The sequence below is a fragment of the Nannospalax galili genome, unplaced genomic scaffold (assembly GCF_000622305.1).
Source record: "Nannospalax galili isolate Female #2095 unplaced genomic scaffold, S.galili_v1.0 scaffold151, whole genome shotgun sequence".
Lineage (NCBI taxonomy): Eukaryota > Metazoa > Chordata > Mammalia > Rodentia > Spalacidae > Nannospalax > Nannospalax galili.
In genome coordinates this window covers 3,768,668-3,790,540 of record NW_008332087.1, presented here as the reverse complement: position 1 = coordinate 3,790,540, position 21,873 = coordinate 3,768,668, and the positions used below count along the sequence as shown (strand labels likewise).

General features: G+C 41.9%; 1 protein-coding gene across 4 annotated transcripts in view; it reads left to right on the top strand.

Moving 5' to 3' along the window:
* Positions 1–12,172, top strand: part of Snap25 (synaptosome associated protein 25) — an 80,868-nt gene extending 68,696 nt beyond the window's left edge. For all 4 annotated transcript variants that reach the window (XM_008827189.2, XM_008827192.3, XM_008827190.2 and 1 more), the window contains 3 exons: positions 2,447–2,572; positions 5,670–5,814; positions 10,891–12,172. In XM_008827189.2, the coding sequence (XP_008825411.1) occupies positions 2,447–2,572; positions 5,670–5,814; positions 10,891–10,959 (340 nt within the window). In that variant the 3' untranslated portion in view covers positions 10,960–12,172. The remainder of the gene's footprint in view (positions 1–2,446; positions 2,573–5,669; positions 5,815–10,890) is intronic.
* Positions 12,173–21,873: the final 9,701 nt, after the last annotated feature.

The window sequence follows — 21,873 nt, the reverse complement described above, 5'->3', positions numbered from 1 at the left end:
TCTGGTCTACATAGTGAGTTCCAGGACAGCTGGGGCTGCAGGGAGACCCTTTTTAAAAAAAAAAAAAAAAAAAAAAAAAAAAAAAAAGAGCAGGCAGAGAGAGGCAGTCACAGACAGACTTGGAATGGTTTTTCTCCCAGAACGTCCAGTTCATTTGCATGATCTCAGTGTCCATTCTACTGTCTATATATGATGAAAAGAAAGTAAGAGTTGATAGTAAAAGAAGGGTTATCAGGCATATCACTATAAGCCATAACCATGGGAAGACATTTGCGCCCATACCCAAAGACTCTTCAGCAGAAAATTGGTTTAAGGAAATAGATATTCACCAATTAACCTTAAACAAAATTTTCTTCTGTAGCCACTGTTCATTAGTCAAGTCCTAAAATTCTCCAAAATGACTCATGGCCAAGCATTCCAGTTAGTCAAGATTTAACTGTATGCCCTTTTCAGTGCTGACTTGCCCCATGTCTGGGGTGAATTCCAATAGATACATTGCCCCCTTCATCAACTGTGTGTGAAAAAAAGGTGGAGGTAGGGCCCCCTGGGGTGGATCCTCAGGTTCTGAAGAAACATGAACCCTACTAATCCCATATATATGTGGTCACTAATTCCTTAATGTGTAAGAGACCCTAACTGAGCTTCAAAGCTTGAGTGAAGTGTCCCCTAATGTGTGTAAACAACGCTTTAAAAACCATGTGTCACAACGCAGTGGCTGGTGGTGCCCTGGACTCTCTGGGGGCTTCGCCCTGTCTCGGCATGTTTCGAAGGACTATGATAGATGTACGGCCGTGATGTGAGTCTGTGCAGCGTTGTGGGTGCAGTGGTTTGCCTTCTTTTGGAAACGCATATTTCCTCTTTCTTTGACTTTGCCAAAGATGGTATACCAGACATTTTACATAGCAGAAAGCATCACAAAGTCCATATGCTTCTTTTAACCCAAGGAGGGAGGAAATGGGGAGGTGGAGGGGAAGAAAAGGCAAACTTGAAACTATGATAATTTGTTTGGGGACCTTGTCCCGTTGAGGGTTCCCACGACCCTTTGGGACAGTAAGTTGTGACTTCTCAAAGGGCAATTCTCTAAATTGTGGGAGTTGCTGGAATTCCATTGGTGCAGTTTTCCAGTTTGTCACCATGGTTACTTGGTCCCCAATCTGCAAAGATTAAAATCAATTCAGTAGATGGTTTTGGTCCTTTAGTGAAAGAAAGATGGGGGAAACAGAGTTAAATACTGGTGTTTTATAACAAAAAATGTGAAATGGGACCGAAGGGTGTATCTTGTTTTTGGACTCAAAACTATGTGGTTTCTACTATGCAAAGAACCTAGAAACATCTTTGATTGCCTTAAATTACAACACACCCACCAAAATATGCTGCACATGTTTCTATTGGGCACAACAGGTATGCCTGGATTTTAAGTTTTTCTCCAAGGCAGCTCAGTGAAATACAGCCCATGGAGATCACACCAGTTCCAAACCATTCTCCCCAGTCATAACCCAGGATAGTTTGAAGTAGGAGTTTGTATACAATCTGCCCTGCCCTTCGATCCAAGAAGCTACTGAACTGCGTTTCAAATCCTCATGAAGGCTATTACTGTCCTGCTAGTGCCTTTCTCGAGAATGGTCAACTTCTGGAGTAGTTTGGCTTAAATGAGAATGCTTCACTTTCTACTCATGCCTGTAGCTGGTGCATGAAGAAGACACAGAGGGGTGTTCCTTTCTGGTGCTAGATGGCTTGTTCTCTCTTCTATTTTCCTGCATTCATTTCACTATGCTTCTTTTACTTTTTGTCTCTGTGGACAAAGGTTTGTACATCAATCTTGGATGTATGGTGACTGTTTGGAAGTACCGATATATTATCAATTTCAAATCACTGTAGAGGCAACCCAAAGATTAGCTATCACTCTTGGCCAACCACCAATCCTTTATGTCTTTCATGAAGCATTGGAAATGTAGTTTTGCACACGTGTTGGGGGAAATATATTAAGCAGAGATCTTTGCATGATGATGTGTAAAAACGTGGTCAAATATGTATTTCTTCATGACCTGTGTTGCCATGGTGTGATGTACACACTCTACTTGGCAGTCTTGTTTTGTGTCTGTCTGCCAGTATGTTTCTTCTGTGTTTTGCGTCTCAAAATATACCATGTCACAGAAATAGAACTGTATGTTCTCCAGCTGTCTTCATCCGTATCTTGAAACCAATTAAACAACAAAACAAATCAAAGATCACAGTCTTGACCATTGCAATTGGCTCAGTTGGAAATGAAATGCTGAGTAGCTGAGGCATGGTGGTGGCCAACTATTTGGGTTCAGATTATGATATATCGGTATTCTCTAATGCCTCAACTTGAAACTCATTCGCTTGGTTCGATTCTTCGCTAGAAGTGACAGTTACTGTGAGCTGCCCCACCCGTGCCTTGGCACTCATCCTCTTTTTTGTATAGGCTTAAATCAAGTGATGCTTACAAAAAAGCCTGGGGCAATAATCAGGATGGAGTAGTGGCCAGCCAGCCTGCTCGTGTGGTGGATGAACGGGAGCAGATGGCCATCAGTGGTGGCTTCATCCGCAGGTGAGTTTCACAGGGTTCTGTTGCTGGATAACCAACATCGCACTGTTTTATGAATGGTAAATCTATATGTTGGCTGGGAGTTTCTTCCACCCAGCTTTCCTGGGCTCACTCATGGGGCTACATATAACTAGGACTGGATCCACCATGGCCTCACTCATTTTTCTGGTCATGGGCTGGGCTGTCAGTGGAGGAGCTCTGTCTACCTTCAAGTGGCCTTGCAATAGAGGAGCCTGGGTTTCTCCATGGTGATAGCAATGTATCAAGGGGCAAGGGCCAATGTACAATGATTTTCCAAACTGTGGCTTGTATGGTGTTTCTGTAAACAAAGCAAATCACATGACCACATTTAAAATCAGAGTGGCCGTCAACCGGCATCTCATTACGAGATGGGCTTACTAAAGAGACTACTTACAGAGGGACATTTGCTGACATGAGTGACGAAGTCACCACCACTTAGTCGTCTAGAGGCAGAAGAGGGAACTGTTATCACAACCCAGTGACTGTGACTATGGCAGGGGGTGCACCAGGGAAAGACAGACATAGCCAGCGTTGGCTGGAATGGCAAAGAGAAACAAGTACCCCAAACCCTGGTTCCTCTTGTGCTCCAGTTCCCCTCGGACCACTAGTCAAAGTCCAGTGGAAGTCAGAGTGTAAGAAGTTGGTAATACAGCCACAGAGGTCAGCCTCTTGGGGCCCGAAGCAGAGAAGTTCAAAGAATGGATCTGGGTGAAAATAGAGAAAAATGGAATGTACACTCATTGCTTCTTTTGAGATCTAGTAGCAAAAACCAATTTAAATATCTACTTTAAATACTTCAAGTTGTACAGCTCAGCTTCAGTTCCAAGGAACCCCCCCCCCAGTCGATTAACAACCAAGTATTTTCTACGAAAAGAAAAAAATTTAGGTCCTTTCTATCTTTGGAACGCCCTGAGAAATCCATTCCACACTTCCATCCCTTTCAGTGAACAAGAACCACTTGACTGTAAAGCAAGGCATGAAGCACATCAACCAAGACATATTCAGATATGATATATAGACTACCATACTAGGACTCAGCATAGGCGAGAAGAGATGTTTAAATGACTATCCCCAAGTTATTATAGCTGTTGTTGGCAACCAGTACTCTTGTGATTTAAAAGTGATCCACGAGGTGTCCGTTCTAAATGTGTACCTAGACTCTCACTGATGGTGATTCTGTTCCTTCTGTCTGCTCCCAGGGAAACTAGATCAGTGATTCTCAAAGATAAGAAAGAAAAAGAGGAGAGGGAGGGCAGAGGAAGGGTGGGGGGATCAGTGCCTATACTTCAGACCACAGCAGCTGAATCCAAGTCTCTTAACAAGGGACATAAAAAGTTATAGTTTGTAAAGCTCAGGTGATTCTACTATGCATTAGGTTTGGGAACCATTGAGTTAGAACTGCATTATTATTGTTGATTATCATTCAAATAAACTTCTTCCCTACATGAAAAAGATAGGAAGCTCTCCCTTAATTTCTGAATTTTCTCTGACTTGGGCTGCTTTATATACATATATATGTATCATAATCATATATATATATGTATGTATGTATCATAATGGAGCCAGGCATAGTGGCAAGGACTCTAAACCCAGCACTTAGGAGAGAGACTGAGACAGAAGGATTCAGTGTTCAAAGCAAATTTGGGCATATAGGGAGATGATGTTTCAAACAAAACCAAAATATAATAGGCCACTGTATTTTGAAAAGTTACAATGAAGTCCTGCCATTTGCAATAACATACCTTCTTGACCTTCAGGTTGGACTTTGGAAAAGTGGTACGGAGCTTGGTGACCCAGTGCCTTCCACCCCACTCCACTCCCAGCCTATTCAAACCAAAACCATAATCACCACAATTTTTTACTCTGAAATCACCTATCTATAATAACACTAAAAACCTATAGCGTTAACATGTGAGTAAATAACACCCATCCTGACACAGTAGCTCCCTTTGAATTTCTTGGGAGCAGCAGGATTAAGAGGCAAACTACTTACCTGTGCTGTCGCCTCTTGTGGAGCCCAAGGAAAGGGGTGAGCAAGGAGATTTGCTAACTGAGCAGAAAGAATTTCTTCTTTCATTCTCAATTTGAGTCTTGGAGATTCAGGGTTCAGAAAAACACACAAACAAAAACTCATAGTCTTCCTAGCTCTACGTCTTTTCTCTGACCTGGAATCCTTCCAACTAAATGATTTTATCTTTAGAAAAATAAAAATGAGGGGGCTGGGAGATGGCTCAGTGGGTAAAACACTAGTCATGTAAGTATAAGGATCTGAGTTCAGACTCCAGAGCCCATATAAAGGCTGGATGCGGAAGTGTGCATCTATAATCCTAGTGCGCTTATGGTGAGATGGAAGGTAGAGACAAAAGGACTCCCAGAAGCTCCAAGGCCAGCTAGCCTGGCACCCACAGTGGTGAACAAGAGGCCCTGCCTCAAACAAAGCAAGGATTTACATCTGAGATTGTCCTTTGACCTCCACAGGCATTCCATAGTATGCACACAGCAGCATGCCCTTGAACATGCACACATATATTCAAAATCAAATAACAAAAAATGAGATAAACATATATAAGGAGGAGTTGGTGTGCCTGTAAAAGTCATTAAAGTAGACAAATTAATCTATTTAGTATAACTTCTTTAGAATTACAAATTCAAAGCAGGTGTGGTGGTACACATCTACGATGCTAACCCTGGGGAGCTGAGGAGGGTGAATCACAACCTCTAGGCTAGCATTGACATCATAGGCAGAACTTGGAGGGAGAATTCAGAGGTTCAAAGTACAGTTTGGACATTATAAGCTTTCAGGTATTTGCTGTTTGCCCGTTTGTTTATTCCGGATTGCTGACACCTAACCCAGCGTCTCAGTCATGCTAGGCAAACTACTAAAAACTGTACCTCAAACTCAAAACACAAATTTTAAAATGACTTTCTAACACACAAAAGTTAAGGCATGTTCCTGTGTTGAAGGAGGGTAACGATAAGGCAGATCCGGAGGCGTCTGCAGACTTTCTGAACGTTCTGGCCCTTACTAGCCTCACTTTCTCTACTTTCTGCTTTCTAAAAATTGTTGTTTGGTTCCCAGGGTAACAAATGATGCCCGAGAAAATGAAATGGATGAAAACCTGGAGCAGGTGAGCGGCATCATTGGAAACCTCCGTCACATGGCCCTGGACATGGGCAATGAGATCGATACACAGAATCGCCAGATCGACAGGATCATGGAGAAGGTGAGTCCAAGGCTGACAGCTGGTTGCTCCTGGTTACTGCTTCTAAAAATCACCAGCAGGACACATGATATTGGATTCATACACACTAGTTGCTGGATATTTTGTCCTTCATTTTCTAAGACAGAAACATAGAATTCAGCAACACAACTGAAATGAAGATTAGAATGTAGTTTGGAGTTTTATTTATTACTGGTGCTGGGGATGGATCACAGACCTGGAGTAGTGGTAGAGAAATACTCTACCACTGAGCTATACTGTACTCTAGCTCAAGAACACAGAACTGAATCTAGTAGATATTTCTCCAAAACTCTTCCATGCTAGCACTGCTGAGAAAGTCACAGCTCCAGAAAGGAATGAGTCACCAGATGAATTTACAGCTATGAAAATATAATCCACTAAGAGAGTCACAGATACATGCTTGATAGACTTTTGGGAAGAAAGATTTCAAAGGGGAGGAATGGGAAAAGCTAAGAAAATATTGCCTTTGATGGGCATAGCTCAGTGGCAGAGTTCCTGCCCAGTGTGGGTGAGGCCGTGGGTTCAGGTCCCAGTACTGCCAGTAAGAAAAAAAAAAGTTGCATTTGACTTGAGTCTTGAAGGTTGGTCAAGAGTTTGTCAAGAAGTGACAGTGGCAGACTAGAATCAGAGAATGGAAGAAAGAGTAACAATTTTAACAAGAAAGTGAGCATGAGCCTTGTTTTTATATGCCAGTGCTTTGATGAGAGTGAGAAAAGGCCCGGGTAGCATTTCCAAGCCAACAGTTCATAGCCCCAAATCTCAAAACAGGAACTGAGTTCAAGTCAGGATATCAGACTTGTCTCTAAGATGTCAGTGCCAACAGGACTTAAGAGAGAGGAAAGGGAACAAAGCCGTGCAAGTAGGAAAGAGCAGAAGAAACACAAAAGAGTTTTTATAAAGCTATTTAGGTCATTACAATTCTGCTAGTCTGCACCACACAAGCCTGACAGTTTCTCTTTCCTTGTATTCCCTCCTCCCCAACAGTAGGATGCTCAATTTTGATTATAATCTTTTAAAATGTCCAAATACTAAAAGGGAGAAATTGATATATTTTGGGTTTGGCAGTGATTACATATGTATAATTTCTGTCTGGCTAGTCTTGTGCTGTTTGTTTATTCTCTGTGAATTACTGAACACCTTAATCTGAGATGTTGAATTTCTTTATAATATTTTTTTCATTTCCGTGAGCATGGTAGAATAATTTTTTAGATCACTTAAGTAACACAAAAGATCACAAAAGTAACTAGTGGTTTCTTGGTGCCCAAGCAGCTTCTGATATGTTGAAGGAAGAATAGACACTACTGTGCTGTACGTGTTCTGGGTAGCTCATATCTCAAAACATGCAGTATTTCGAGCCCCACAAATGCCAGAGCTGGCTGGCAAAATGCTTGTGCTTTACTACTTCTGCAAGTTACACATGCTTCTCATGGCTAAGAAGCTTTTAATATACTGAAGCTTTTAAAGTCTTTGAACCAGTGGATTTTAGAATCATATTCAAAGGTTCAAAAGGTACTGGAATCAATACAGCCTGACCTAAACCATTAGTGTCCCAAAGAAAAATGAACTAAGAAATAACTTCTGAGCTGATTTACAATGGGAAGGCTATTTGAGAAAACCGGAAGTAGTCAATTTCTATTAATGGACCAAATTTATTCAGAAGCAAGCAGATAAAGGCAATTAGGGTTCCAGAAAGGAAAGTTTAGTCATAGTGGGGTCAAATTCTTACTGAGTTAGTGGAATTTGAAGCAAGAAAAACTGCTCCAGAAAAAGCAAGTGGTATCCAGATTGAGCTCCCTTTGCAATCCAGGTTCTCGTCTGTAGGGAGAACCTCTTAACCTCGGCTGTGTACTACACAGACAAATGCATACACATGGATGCAATTTACTCAAAAGCCAGGCAAGTGGATAGGATGAAAGGGGATTCTCCAGTTTACATCAATCCTTGACTCCCGAGGCACTGAAGCAGGGGGTCTAATTGCTTTTGAGTAATTAGTTCAGTCTGATCAACATTTTAAGTAGCAACTCCTCCTTTTTTCCAACATCACAATCTGGACATGATTTACACTGAGCCCATTTAAGGCTAGCCGGTCATGATACACGCTGCATAGTTGTTAATAGATTCTCGCCTTCTCTTGGAAGCATTGGTTCACGGTAACAGTGTTTAAAAGTCTTCTGCATGTGTAGAATTTAATCAAAATTAAAACCACAGAAGGAGCAAGAAGAGTCTTGTAATGGTTCTCCCAGCTTCCCTCCTGACCTCAGCAATGACCTCCACCCCACTTTATTATTCATGATTTTTTCTCATCACTTGGATTAATGGTGAAGTCTGAGAAGTTCAAAACAATGAGGTGGAGGCGGTTAAGAAATGGATTTGTTAATTTTTTAAAAACTTTGTGATTTTTGCTTATGGGTGTTTAATATACACAATCCTCCAAAGTTAAAAGCATACAATTCTTTCAGAAAACTGGAAATTGTAAGTAAGTTTCTATTAAAAGCTTTCTATGATCTGCTGCTAAGGAAAGATCGATGATGTTGAGATTTTAAGGTAAGGCTGTCAGTGGCAGATGTCGAGTACATGATGAGAAACACTGAGCGGTCCCCAGGTTCTACCAGTGGAGAACACAGAGTTTGAGAACAGAGCTGTGGGTTCTAATGGGGTTTTGCTGTTCACCAGCTCAGGGAACTGAAAGATGGGGGAACAGTTCAATCCTGGAATCTGAATGTGTTGGTGTAGCTGGTGTGTTGGGGTAGAAGCATCAAGTTCCAGATGTCTGACTTGGACCTAAACACCAGGGTGTGAAATTGAAGAGTTTCCCAGAGTACTCAGAAGGATGGACTAAATGGCTACTTCTAACCACTTCTGGGCCTCCTGGTGGACACTGTGGCCTTCTCACAAAGGAAAATCATTTAGCATATGTTGGATATGTCAACAAGCTTAGGATTCTCCAAATACAAATGTGAAAACTAGTCTGGGTAAGCCTCCATGAATAAGGTTCCCAAACAAACAAGTAGGATGAACACAGAGATGTTCGCCAAGTGCTAGGGAGATACCCGAAAGGGGCTTTTCTTGGGATTTTTTCCCTAAAAAGTACTATTTCTTTTATACAATATGAAAAAATATACCTTTTAGATCATGTATTGTAGGGACTAGAGTTTCAATATGCTTCAGAAAGAACTTAAGAGGAATCACAGGTGCCCACTAAACAAAGGCATTCTAGTGCTTCCCACGTGCCTTGAAGGCAGCCCCTTGGCAGCATCATGCTCTACCTCAGATGTCCCCTGGGCAGCCATGGGAAGGCTCTGCAGTTCATTCCTGTGGAAGACATTCTACATTTTCTTTCAAAAATGGCATTTATTTTAAAATGAATTATTTCCTCACTTCAGCTTTTCCGAATTCAGTCTAGAAATACAGTCAGCATAACTCAACTTATAGGACCATTTCAAATTGCTCTGAGCTAGTAATTCTCCACTGCACCAAAGTACCATTATTTCTGATACAATTTGTTGCTACAGAGGACAGATTTAGAAACCAAGTAAAATTGAAGGGATTATATATTTCCAAACGAGGATCCTGGGGTTAAAACTGTGAATCTACAGTTCAGGATAATAAAGGCAAAGCAATCCTGTCTGTTAGGATGTAAATACTCATTTGAAGTCAACTCTTGATTAAACAAACAGATGGCAAACCACCATGGCCAGATAATTCAGTCATGAATAACCTAGAAATATGTTCAGCTTTTCAAATGTCTATTTGAATATGGATAATTCCAGCATCAGTGGAATTCACAAATTCAAATTGAATAAAGAAGACCCAATGCAACAGAGACTGAAAAGTAGGGAAGTAAGTATACAGCCTGTGATCACTAAATGATAATGGATAACTGGAAAACCAATTCTGCTTCCTTGGACTACTTGGTGGCTTGCTCCTCTGCCCAGGCTGTGGAGTTACAGGTGACTGACTACTCATGACGGGACAACACAATGGGCTGAACAATTACTGTCTTCCCTTCCACTTGCTGACTTACTGTTTTCTATGGTGATGGAAACAGTTAATTTCCTGGGTTTAAAGGTTTAAGTTGGTAACATCCCTGGGTTTCATGCATGGTGTAACCCAAGCAGTGACAGGGTCAATGAAGAGGCTCCAGTGAGCAGGGTACAAGACTATGGTAAATGTATCTTTGTTAAAAACAAACTGGTCAGCAGGCTTATGGGAGTGAGCCTTCAGAAGGTGAACTTAAACGCTGTCGTCTTTAATGACTACATGCATCCTCTGTTGTGCTGCCCCCATCAAAGAGGACAGCAAAGGAATACTGAATCCATTTACCTGATTAAAAACTAAAAAGAAAATGAGGCTTAAAGGCCAGTGAACATTCTGAAACATGCCATATGTTGACTCAGTAACAGTAATTGTTAAGATATACACATTGAGTGCTTAATCTTTACTGAACATTTTTAAGGCTGATTTTACACACACACACACACACACACACACACACACACACACACGCTCAATCTTTCAGAGCAAACCTAAGCAGTAGAGTGACTAATAGTGTGGGTTATGAGACAAGTTGTCTGCATTCTATCTGCCTGGCTTCTTTACTTGAAAAAAGTAGCAAATAATCATATGCATGTAGTGGATGGTGTGAGCGAGGTTGAATACATGGAACACTCAATACTCATGTTCATTAGCACTTGTCCTTATCATGCCCAGGTTATAGACAAGAAAGCCGAGACGAGATACAATTGGCACAAACTGGCACTGCTAAATGGGTTCAGACCACCAGATATGAATGCTTTCATAGAAGTCATTCAGGATAGGAAGATAAATAATATAGCCCTGTCCTCAGAAAAATGCTCTCCAGTGAGAGAAACAGTTGGAAACCCAAGTTAAGCCTCTGTGACCATATCCAATGAGAGCCATAGCACTGATTCAAGGAATGCAAAATAAAGGGTGATAGCCCTAAGTGGGAAGGTTTAAGGTGGTTCACCAGCATGAACTCAGAAGGATGAATGAGGCCTTAAGGGATGATGTAAAATCTTTTTCTGTCCTCCTTTCTAGGCTGATTCCAACAAAACCAGAATTGATGAGGCCAACCAACGTGCAACAAAGATGCTAGGAAGTGGTTAAATGTGCTCTCCTGTGCTCTCCTCTGAATGTTGCTGGTCAAGAGAGCTCCTTCATGCTTTTCTCATGGTATTACCTAGTAGGTCTTGCACACACACACACACACACACACACACACACACCACCATCGTACAGGTGTCCAGTGTTGTCTGTCAGCTTCCCAATAATATTGTATGTCTTTTGTTCTCTCTGGCTCTTTCTTTCCAAAGGTTGTACATAGTGGTCATTTGTGGCTCTAACTTCCAACCTAAGATGTCTTGGGTTTCATTTTCCCTTTTCTCAGTGGCGTTTGCTGAATGACAACAATTTAGGAATGCTCTATGTGCTGTTGATTCTTCCAATACACAGTATTGTTCTCGTAAAACTGTGACATTCCACAGAGCTAGCACCCCAGTCCTTTCTTTGGGTGTCAGGCTCTGAATCTCTCCAAATGTGCTGTCTTTGGTTCCTCACGGCTTTTATCTGTCTTTATGATTTCATGATTAGACAATGTGAAATAACATAACAGGCAATGCACTAAAAGTGATGTGATTTATGCATTTATGCATGAGAACTAAATAGATTTTTAGGTTCCTACTTAAAGGAAAACTTTCCATGACAGTAGCATACTGACGAGAAAACACACACGCAACAGCAACAATAACAGCAACCACGCATGCTCAGTATTGGGACACTGTCAAGATTAAGTTATACCAGCGAAACCTGCAGTAGTGTCACTTTATTTCTGTCAACATATAGATTTATTTGTCATAATCATCCTTTTTAAAAATAAATTTTAAAAGATGGATTTGACACACTCACTATTCAATCATTTCCAGCAAAATATATGTTTGGCTGAAACTATGTGAAATGGGTGTAAAATAAGGTTTGTTTGCTGCTTTTGAAAGCTATGTTTTAAAGATAAACTCTTGCTGTGAACGATGTGGAGATGTAAATTTTCTAAGTCTGACTCTTGTTGATCACCATTTCCCTGTGGTTTGTTATCAATACAATTCTTTGTTGCTTAATCTAGAGCTATGCACACCAAACTGCTGAGATGTTTAGTAGCTGATAAAGAAATCTTTAAAAATAATATAAATGAATGAACTATAGATAAACTGTGAGAGAAATATCAATATAGCATGTATATTAAATTCCTCCTGTCTCCTCTGTTGGTTTGTGAAGTGATTGACATTTTGTAGCTAGTTTAAAATTATTAAAAATTATAGCCCCCAGACATTGACTTTAATTTTTTCATGGACCCGTCTGATTTTACTCTCACAGAAGAAGACAGAGTCTAGCTCATCTGGTCAGTTTCTCCTAAGAAGCTACTTGTATTTGACAAGGACCCTGAGTAGAAAAACTGAAGATGTCCCATTTCACAGAATTCCAATAGCAACTAACACCTTGCCTTGGTTCTCATAACTTGTTCTTGAAAAAACCTTGCGTGCAAGTTCAGTGAGACACATTTTGTTTTCTAACATGCATAGAAAAAAATTATCCATAGGGAAGAAAAATCTGAGGTGCTCTGTCTTGGGTCTGTTGAAACTGAGATAATGTCAAGCGTCAATCAACTTTTATCTCCTTTCCTCTCCCCAACATCACCACCAACTCAAGTTCAGCCCTTCATTCTCACCACAGCACCACCCACACTTTTCCTCAATTCACCCATTTAGTTGGTAATGTATCTCAATGGGAGAACACTTATGTAGCAAGCACAAAGTCCAGCTTCTATGGAAAGGGAGCTAGACATTCAGACAGAAAGAGATGGACAGATAGCGATAAAGAAAGTGCCCATTTAATCCTACAATCTGAACATTCTTTTAGTATATTCACAGAGGTGTATAACCTAATCTTAGATAAGATCTTTACTGCACACCCCAATCCCATATTTAGCAGTAGTTACTTCCTCCAACTTAGACAACTACCGGTTAGGTAGTTAGTAGTTGTCTCTATAGGTTTACCTGTCCTGAGCATTTCACATAAGGAGTCATTCAGTAATCTGTAACTGGCATCTTTCACTTCGCATAGTGTTACCAAGGTTATTTTGTATTGTAGCATGTCTCATTACTTCATTCCTTTTTATGTCCAAATAATATTCCATTATGTGGCTAAACCACATTTGTTTATCATCAGTTTGTGAACATCTGGGTTATAGCTACTTTGGGCTAGTTTGGCTATTCCTGCTTTGAACATTTGTGAACTGGTTTTTATGTGAACAGCTGTCCTCAATTCCCTTTTACCACTATCACAGCTTTTATCATCCACAACCACCACCACCAGCTCCACCTACATCACCACCATCATCCCAACTACCAGTATTTTGCCTTTTCTACTGCCTATACAACTTCATTATCTTAACAGGTGTGTCTACCATCTCCACCTTTCTCACCACCACCATTACGATCATCTCTCTTACCACTGCCACGGTCACCACAATCGCCACCCTCTAGACCACCACCCTGCCTTTCCACCACCTCCTCCATCACCTCCATCACCTCCTCTACCACCACCTCTCTATAACCCATAGAATTAATGCAAATAAGCTTACCCTGGTCATTTTAGTTGGTTGTTGGATAATTTTACTCGTGAAAAGTCCCTCCAGAGGTTTGATGAACAGGGAAGAAGCAGGACCAGCAATATTGAGTGTTTCCTTGTCAACAAACATTTACAGTGCTTTAACCTCTTCCCTAGGCTTATCAGATATTTTAAGGAACAACAACAGGAGTATATCTATTTCTTAAACTTATGGTAGAGAGGATGCTGGAAGAGAGAAAAAAAATGATCATATACTGCATATGTCAAAGCTGACATGTGACCAACATACAGGCCACACTGGAAAATTCTGAGCTGAGCTCCATCTGTTCTCAGGCAGACAAGTGAGTAGGTTTTTCACACTGCCTGAGTGATTCACACAGCACACTGGATACATGAAAGGAAAGTGCAGACGCTTCGCTTTAAGGTGCACTGTGTGGCATATTTACTTTAAATAATTGCACTTGCCCAGCCTTAGCTCTTAAGCAGTCAGCTACTTTTGGCTAAGGATGATGGATTCCCCAGGAATGAATCTTCTCCAACTAATGTGCCGACCCACAAAGTCCATTAGGAAAAAAACGATTAGGGCAAGATGGAACACTGCAAAAGGCTAGATCGACTCCCTCCAGCATACATGGCACTGGCTAAAGGACCCTTCTACCCAAGGCCAGAGGTGAAGGGTACTCCCAGATCCTGGGAGCAGAAGCCTTGCATCTTGATCTGCCCATTTTTATTTGTTAACTCCCTTTCATAACCTCCCTTTAAATCTGCTTTGACCAGCTTCCCTGAGTTTTTTGTCACTGATTCATTAACAAATCAATGCTTGTGATGATATTAAGAGAAAGAAAAACTGCATATTCTATGATTGTCAAGTACATAGTAGGCACTGTGCAAATTGGCATTATTAATCCCCTTTTGCTAATGAAAACACTAATAGTTTATTTGGACAAGCTCTCTCAGTTAACAAGTGATAAGGTGTGATTTAAACCAGATATACATGACTCTATGGTTATAAAAGGACCTAGAAAATACATTCCAGGGCTGTGCCTTTGTCACCCCAGTCACCCAGGAAACTCCAAGAGACACTGGTCTCTACGAGGAGCAGCAAAGACAGACTACCACTGCTGGACCCTTGGAAGGTCTTGGACAATCCACCTTTCATTCACTCACTGGAAGAAATATTTACTAAGCTCTATTACAAACCAGGTTTTACACCAAATATTGTGACTATAATAGTGAAAGAAACAAAATATTAGAGAAATTTGTTGGCACTTACTGAAATTTCCTGCCTCCAGACAGAAACTACAAGCAAAGATGGATGGATATGGGTGAACAGACACCTCGCTGGCCTATGCTAGGGCCTACATTGCCTCCCAGAGTTCCCCAAGTGGGTCAATTATCTGGTTGTTCATGTGGTAACTTACCTGACTCTGACCACTTTCTTTATTGGCTTCTTTGTCTTCCCTGGCCCTTTCCCACCTCACTACTAAAATGTTCCTCAAATAAACTACCTGCCCAAAACCTTGTTGGGCGTCCACATCTAGACAAGTCCTATCCATCTAAGACAACACCTTTCTGAAATTTGTGTCTGCTCTCAAGCATCTCCCTTGAATACTGCCTTACAAAAGTGTACAGCTTTCTACCTACTTCCCTATATTCTTTGGTTCCATCCTTCTTCATTTAAGTACTTCCTAAGTACTTAAAACATGGTATTCCTCAGTGGAGACCGAGGAGCCACATGTAAAGCACTAGCTACTGCTGGAGTACATCGCCTCCACGAGGGAAATGCAGCTTTGCATACCCCACCCCTACTCACCGCTGCAATGTCCCCTAAATATAAAACGAAATGTTACAGTTGACGAGAGTATGCTTCCTACTACTCAGTAAGGTGCAAATCAAATACCACTGTGTAGTGGTCAGGGGAAGAGAATTCTACCAGGAGCCTTAAGACTTCTCAGAGCTTTTGTATGTATTGGGTACAACAAAATGACTGCAATAATCTATGCCACAGCAAGAAGATCAAGTAGACTACTTATTAAAACACCTTATGAATCTATGTGCCACTATATAGACAAATTGACAGGAAATACAAATGGCAGCATCAGGGGCAGAAACAGGCCTTCCCGGCCGCTTCTAATTAGAGAATCCATTCACCACACATATGGGCATATATGTTCTCATGGGATTTCATTAGGGTATAAATGAACTAGTTTCATAGCCAAGATGTTTCATGCCTTTGTTGAATCTACCAGTAAGCAGCCCAAGGATCACTGTTTTCATAACTGTGGTAGTTGGTGTGCTACCTTTCCACTATTAATTGGCTCTCACCAAAAGGTCAAAGAAGTCAAAGCATCATTACTGCTTTCTCCATCATTATCTGTGTCCAAAAACTAGCAGTGATTCATTATATGTTACAGGTAAGAACCAAATGCCCCTAACATCCTACAGTTGTTTCCAAATATAACCCAACATCATTACTTTTGTCAACACTACTGATGACATAAGAAGCTAGAGAACGTGTCTGAGGAATATAATAAAACCCAAGAATTCTCTATGTAACAAATTGCCCAAACATAGTAGCATAAGATACTAAATAACTTATTTAGGGGGCAGTTCTGCAGTGTGGAATTTGGGTTAAGCCTGACAGAAGTTCTGATCTTGGCTGGGCTCCTCACCTGACTGTGGTCAATTGTGGACCCATTGTATAGCAACTGGACATCCAGAGCCGAGGCTCCCCCAGGCTTCATAGGGCCTCTTCAGCCAGCCAACTAGGATTCATTCAAGTCCTTTTGAGATCCAAGTTCCTCACATACCAGTCCATAACTGAGAGATGGGGAAACAGTTGACCTCTTGTTGGGAAAAACGTCCAAGTTCTATTACAAAGGGTGCAGAGTGGTGAGCAGTGTGGTTATCGCAGTCACCCTGACATCCTCAGAGGCATGCAGAGTTCTCTTCCTTGCCTTTGTGTCCTTAGTCTTATGAAAAGAAATATTAAGAGTAAGCCCTCCCTGTCTTACAGCACACATGTGAATAGTCTCCCCCTTCAGTAATATCCAAAAGAAAAGAGTAGGGGCTCAGAGAACCAGCAGCCCAGCGAAGATTTGAAGATCAGGGGCAGGGTGCTAGCAGAGCTGGGGGGGTGCTGACAGAATGTGGCAGCCTGTTGATGAAGCTGACCTTAATCCTGAAATGACAAAACTATTCCCTCCTACCCAAAGCAGCAGGATGTAGTCTCTACCCTTAACCCCTCAACACCCCAGGCATTGGAAGAAAGCTTTTGAAAATGTAAAATGTAACTGAATTGTCAACCAGCATTTGATAAATACCCTTTCTCTTAACTTCTGTTGCTTTCCCTCCAATCTTTTATTTGTTGCTATTTTGTGGGGATTTATACTAGATTTCGGTGTGTGTGTGCGTGTGCGTGTGCATGTGTGGAGGCAAGTCTTTATTTTGCCTTTCTTACCAATCTTTTCTGTACAAAAATATACTGTTCTCTTTGCTAAAGGGGCAAACAAGACTGATTAGTCAGGACTGAAAAATAAATTATGTGTGTCAGAGACAGCTTAAGTATACACAAGCTGTATCCTGGGTGTCTGGAGGCGTAGGGTGTGGGAGGTGACTGCTGTCTTCCATTATACTGGAGTGCTTCTTAAAGGAACCGTGACAATTGCCAGTTTAAGAAACATGAGGCAAGTGCTAACGGTGTGCGTTTTTAAACTTGTCAGAGACTGTGGAGATAGCAAGCCCCAGAGACCTAAAGCTATGCACTCACTTGTTACTAAAGGCCAAACTCTAAACTAGGCCAGATAAATTCTCCAAGAGGCTTCAGGTTCTACAGCCCTCCACTAAAAATCTTGTTTTCCATGACTGTGGCTTACTTGAACTTCTGCCCTCTGGATGCTTTTTAAGCACCTTACATGCAAATAGCCTGCTCAGCCCTTAGACTAACTATCAGTTCTTCAGTGGAAATAACTCTGCTAACTGTCTCAGTATCATTTTATTTCAGAGCAATAATCTCAAACCAAGAAGAAAGTCTGGAGTGCCTCCGGAATGCTTTTCTAAAGTTAGGGGACATTATAGGCTGGCCCCTCAGAGAAAAAAAAGCCCGAGACAAAGGCATAAATACAACAAGTACATCTGGGAGTGTGATTCCAGAGAGCAGACAAGAGGGTCTGGGAGAGTGAAAGGAAGCCTTGGAAAATGAAGGTGAGGGTGCAGTGTGCAGTGAGTCGGTGTCATCAGGCCCCCGAGTACTTGAGTCCACAGGACAGAAGAGAAGCCTGTGGAATGCAGATCAGGGCCAGACAAGGAGGAAAACTTAGTTTGGTCACAGATTACCACTGACTCCCATCTTCTGGGTTGTGTACTTGAAGGCCAAAGGGTTCTTACTAAGAGCAAACTACACCTGCAAGGCAGAAGTGACAGGTGGCATTGAGGTACACAGGGTCAGCCCCTCCTTCTGGTTGTCAGTGCTGTGAGTCTGGAATAGCAATCAGGAACAAGTCTGAAGGTACATTTAAGAAGTACTGGCTGTGAGAGGAAAGATCCCCAATCATGATGTAGCGTCCAGTTGTTCGGGTTACATATGGCTCAACCCTAGGGGAGCTAACAGCAGTTCCACACTAACCTGTTCAATACACAGGGTTTTAACAGATGTTATGTGAAAGAACTTCTGATAAAACAGAAAATGCAAAATGACTAAAAGGGAAGAAGCATTTGTTGTTTTCAGGGTGTGTTTTTGTTTGTCTGTTTTGAGACAGGGTGTTGCGCTGCAGCTCAAGCTAACCTGAAACTCTCTGTGATCTAGACTTGCCTCAAACTCATAGCAACCAATCATCCTGCCTTCTGCCAAGTGCTGAGATTGTAGCCAGTACTCGGAACAATTTGGGGGACAAATGGGATAAACTTGAGTAGATGGTGAAAGTACTCTTTAAATAGTAGTAGCAACCTTCTATAACTCCAGCTCAAAGGATCCAACACCTCTTCTGGTCTTCTCCAGGACCTGCACTTATTGCAGACACAAACCCACACAGAGACACGCATACATATGCATAATTTAAATTTTTTAAAAACCAGGCTGGAGAGATAGCTTAGCAGTTAAGAGCATTGACTGCTCTTACAGAGGACTTGGGTTCGATTCCCAGCACCTACATGGCGGCTACAAACCATGAATCTGAAGCCCTCTTCTGACCTCCACAGCATTGCACAACACACATGCACTCACATATATGTAGGCAATACACTCATACACATCAACTAAAAATAATAATTTTTTTAATTTATATAAAAAAATCAATCTAAAAAATACTGGTAGTAGATTAAAGTCTGGATGAGAGCAGGCAAGTAATAAGGAAGGTATTTGTTTTCCTTGAGTCTTGAAGACACAAAAGGCCAGAAAGTTTACAAAAAGTGGAAGAAGGGAACTAGAGAGGTCAGGGAAAAGCAATCAGTAGCACGAGGCAACTGGACCCAGTGAGCACACATGGCACTAAATGCAAAGCCACAGCAGACATGGGCAAGAAGTAAATAAGGAGTAGGGGACACTTTCTTGAGTGTGACTGGTTTATATCCATAGTTCATGGAGGAAAGACGACAGGCACATTGGGGGCCTCCCTCATCATGGAGCACATGTGTGAAAGGAGCACCTCTGAGTGTGCTCTGTTGGAGTCATCCAAAAGGATACTTTAAAAGAGTGTTAATGTGAGAGTTTTCCCTAAAACTGCGTCAGCAGATACCAAGAGTAAAATTGACATGAGTAGGTGAAAGGGGACAAGAAAGGAGGTTGGCAGTGTAGCTCGGCACACAGCTTCCCCACTACGCACGTATCCCGAAGTCAATTCCCAATACTGTCAGGATGTTTTTTAAAAGTGGGGCTAGAGGTGACAAGAGAGGAATATGAAAAGGCATCTTTACACAACAATAGTTCCTGAAGGGTTAGAAGGGCTGGTGATAGACCCAGTTCGTTGTGATCACTGCCAGGCTGTTTCTAGAATGTCTTCCCAAAATAACCTGTTCCTTTCTCCCCTCTCTTCCCTTACTTTCACAGACATCACCAAAATGACCTTGACTAGCTTTCTATACCACAATTCTGCTCCTGAGTTTCCACTGTTCTAACACATTTCCAGAATTAGTAGATCTCAAATTACACACTCACTATCCTCTAACCAAAATATTTCATCCTCCATCTTTCATGTCCTCACATCTCTACACTTGCCTTTCAAACTTGTATAAAATTCCAGTACTTTCTATTACCATTTCTTTCAAAAAGATCAACTGCCCGATCCTACCAAGAGCCCCAGGGCAAGACACTTTCTACTTTTGCAAGAACATCTTCAGTTTTCTTCCCTTCAGTCCTGAAGCGAAAACCCTGAACTCTAGGCAAATACAGCACTCTGCCTGGTCCTCCTTTGTACCCAGGTTTCTGGAGAACACCAGGAAAATCACAGACGGGTGACACCGAAAACATGCGGACCTGCTGAGTGTAGTAATACACATCTGTTACCCTCGTATTCAGGAGACTAATCTTTGACATTCTTTTTAAAAGATGGAACCTGTGCCTTTAATCCCAGCACTCGGGAGGCAGAGGCAAGCGGATCTCTGTGAGTTCAAGGCCAGCTTGGTCTACATAGTGAGTTCCAGGACAGCAGGGGCTACAGGGAGACCCTGTCTCAAAAAGACCAAAAAAAAAAAAAGAACCTGGCCTGGGTGTAGCCCAGTAGTACAGCATTTGTCCAGCATGCACAGAACTTTGGGGTTGGTTCCTAGTACCATTAAAGAAGCAATAATTAAAAGCCATGTGAGGCCTGCTCTCTTCCCTGTAAGTGTGGTCTTTGTGACGCACTTGTTATCATCTCCTCTCCCCTTCCTTTCCTTATCCGCTCCATGGAATCTACCTCTTATCTCTTGACCTTTCATGAAGTCCTTGAAACTCGTATCATTTTTTAGTATAAAACAAAAATTTTCAAGCTTCAGTTACTCTGGCCTCTCTGGGATATTTGATATTGTTAACCTCCAATTTCAAAAGTACTTCCTATTTTATGTGAAGACTTCTGTCTGCCTGCTCTTTCTCCATCTTTGGTTTCTATTTGTTTACTCATCTTTTCACTGTTTCTGGGGTCCTAAGTTACTAAATTTGTGTTGCTTCTCAAAGTTCATGTAAGTATATATGAACCTGGCCTTGGGGCAGCCTCAGCCAATACTTTTATGGAGGCGATTCCCCAAACTAGGTATCTGTGGCAGGCTTTTCATCTGAGAGCAAACCACATTTCTGCCTGCCCACTACACATCCTTTCAGATCACCCACAGGCACTTGAAAGTCATCAAGAAGCACAATGAAATGTTCATCACCGCCCCCTTGTAAACTTCCCTGCCTCAGGACTGAAGCCAGCTACCACCCCCTCACTAAATCAGGCTCCAAGTCTTGTCTGAATATTTCTCCTTTGCTCCCTCTTTTTCCTTGAAGAGCACAGACTCGGGACAAGCCTCCTCAATTCCTGCCTGGGTCTATCCCAATCCTCGTCCCCACTCTAGGGTAGACATAGTAAAGCATTAACCTGCTCATAAAATGCTTTGTCAGTCCTTCAAAGGTTTTCCTTACGTAAAGCGCAAGCTCCAGCAGGCCATATAAAGCAGTTCATAACCCGCAGCAGAACCTGCGTTACTTGTTTTTGTCAGTGTTGTGACAAAATACTTGACTAAAGCAACCTGAGGAGGGAAGTCTATTTTGGCTCACAGTTTAAAGGTACAGCGCATCATGGCAGGAAGGGTGTGGGGATGAGAGCGGCTGTAGCTATGGCAGTAGTGGCAGGAGGCAGCTGGTCACACTGTGAATAAAGTCAGGAAGCAGAGAGCTGAATGCTGGTCCTCCATTAGCTGTCTCCTTTGTATTCTGCCCTGGACCCCAGCCCATAGAATGGTGCCACCCACATTCAGGATGAGTCTGGGTCTATCCATCTCACCTAAACCTCTCAGCAGACAACTTCACAGACACATCCCAAGATCTGTCTCTTGGGTGGTTCTAAATCCTATCCAGTTGATCATCAAAATGTGGCATAATAAACCCCCCTCTATCAATTTGACACCCAAACACATCACTGTTAAGTCATAACTTTCCACCCCTGTTCCCCAATGTCTCATGTTTAGTCTACCTCTAAAGATCCCCATAATCATAATAGCTGCAACACCGCTCAAAAGTTCAGTCTCTTCTGAGACTCAAGGCAATCTGTGAACCCCTGTAAAATCAAACATACAAGTTACACACATAATATACAATGGCACAAAGTAAACATTCCCATTCCAAAAGGGAGGAGCAAGGGTATGATCAAGCTAAAGCACGACAAACATCAAATCCTACAGCTCCATGTCCAGCACCGGAAGCTGGTGGCTCTCTGGTCCAATGGCCTT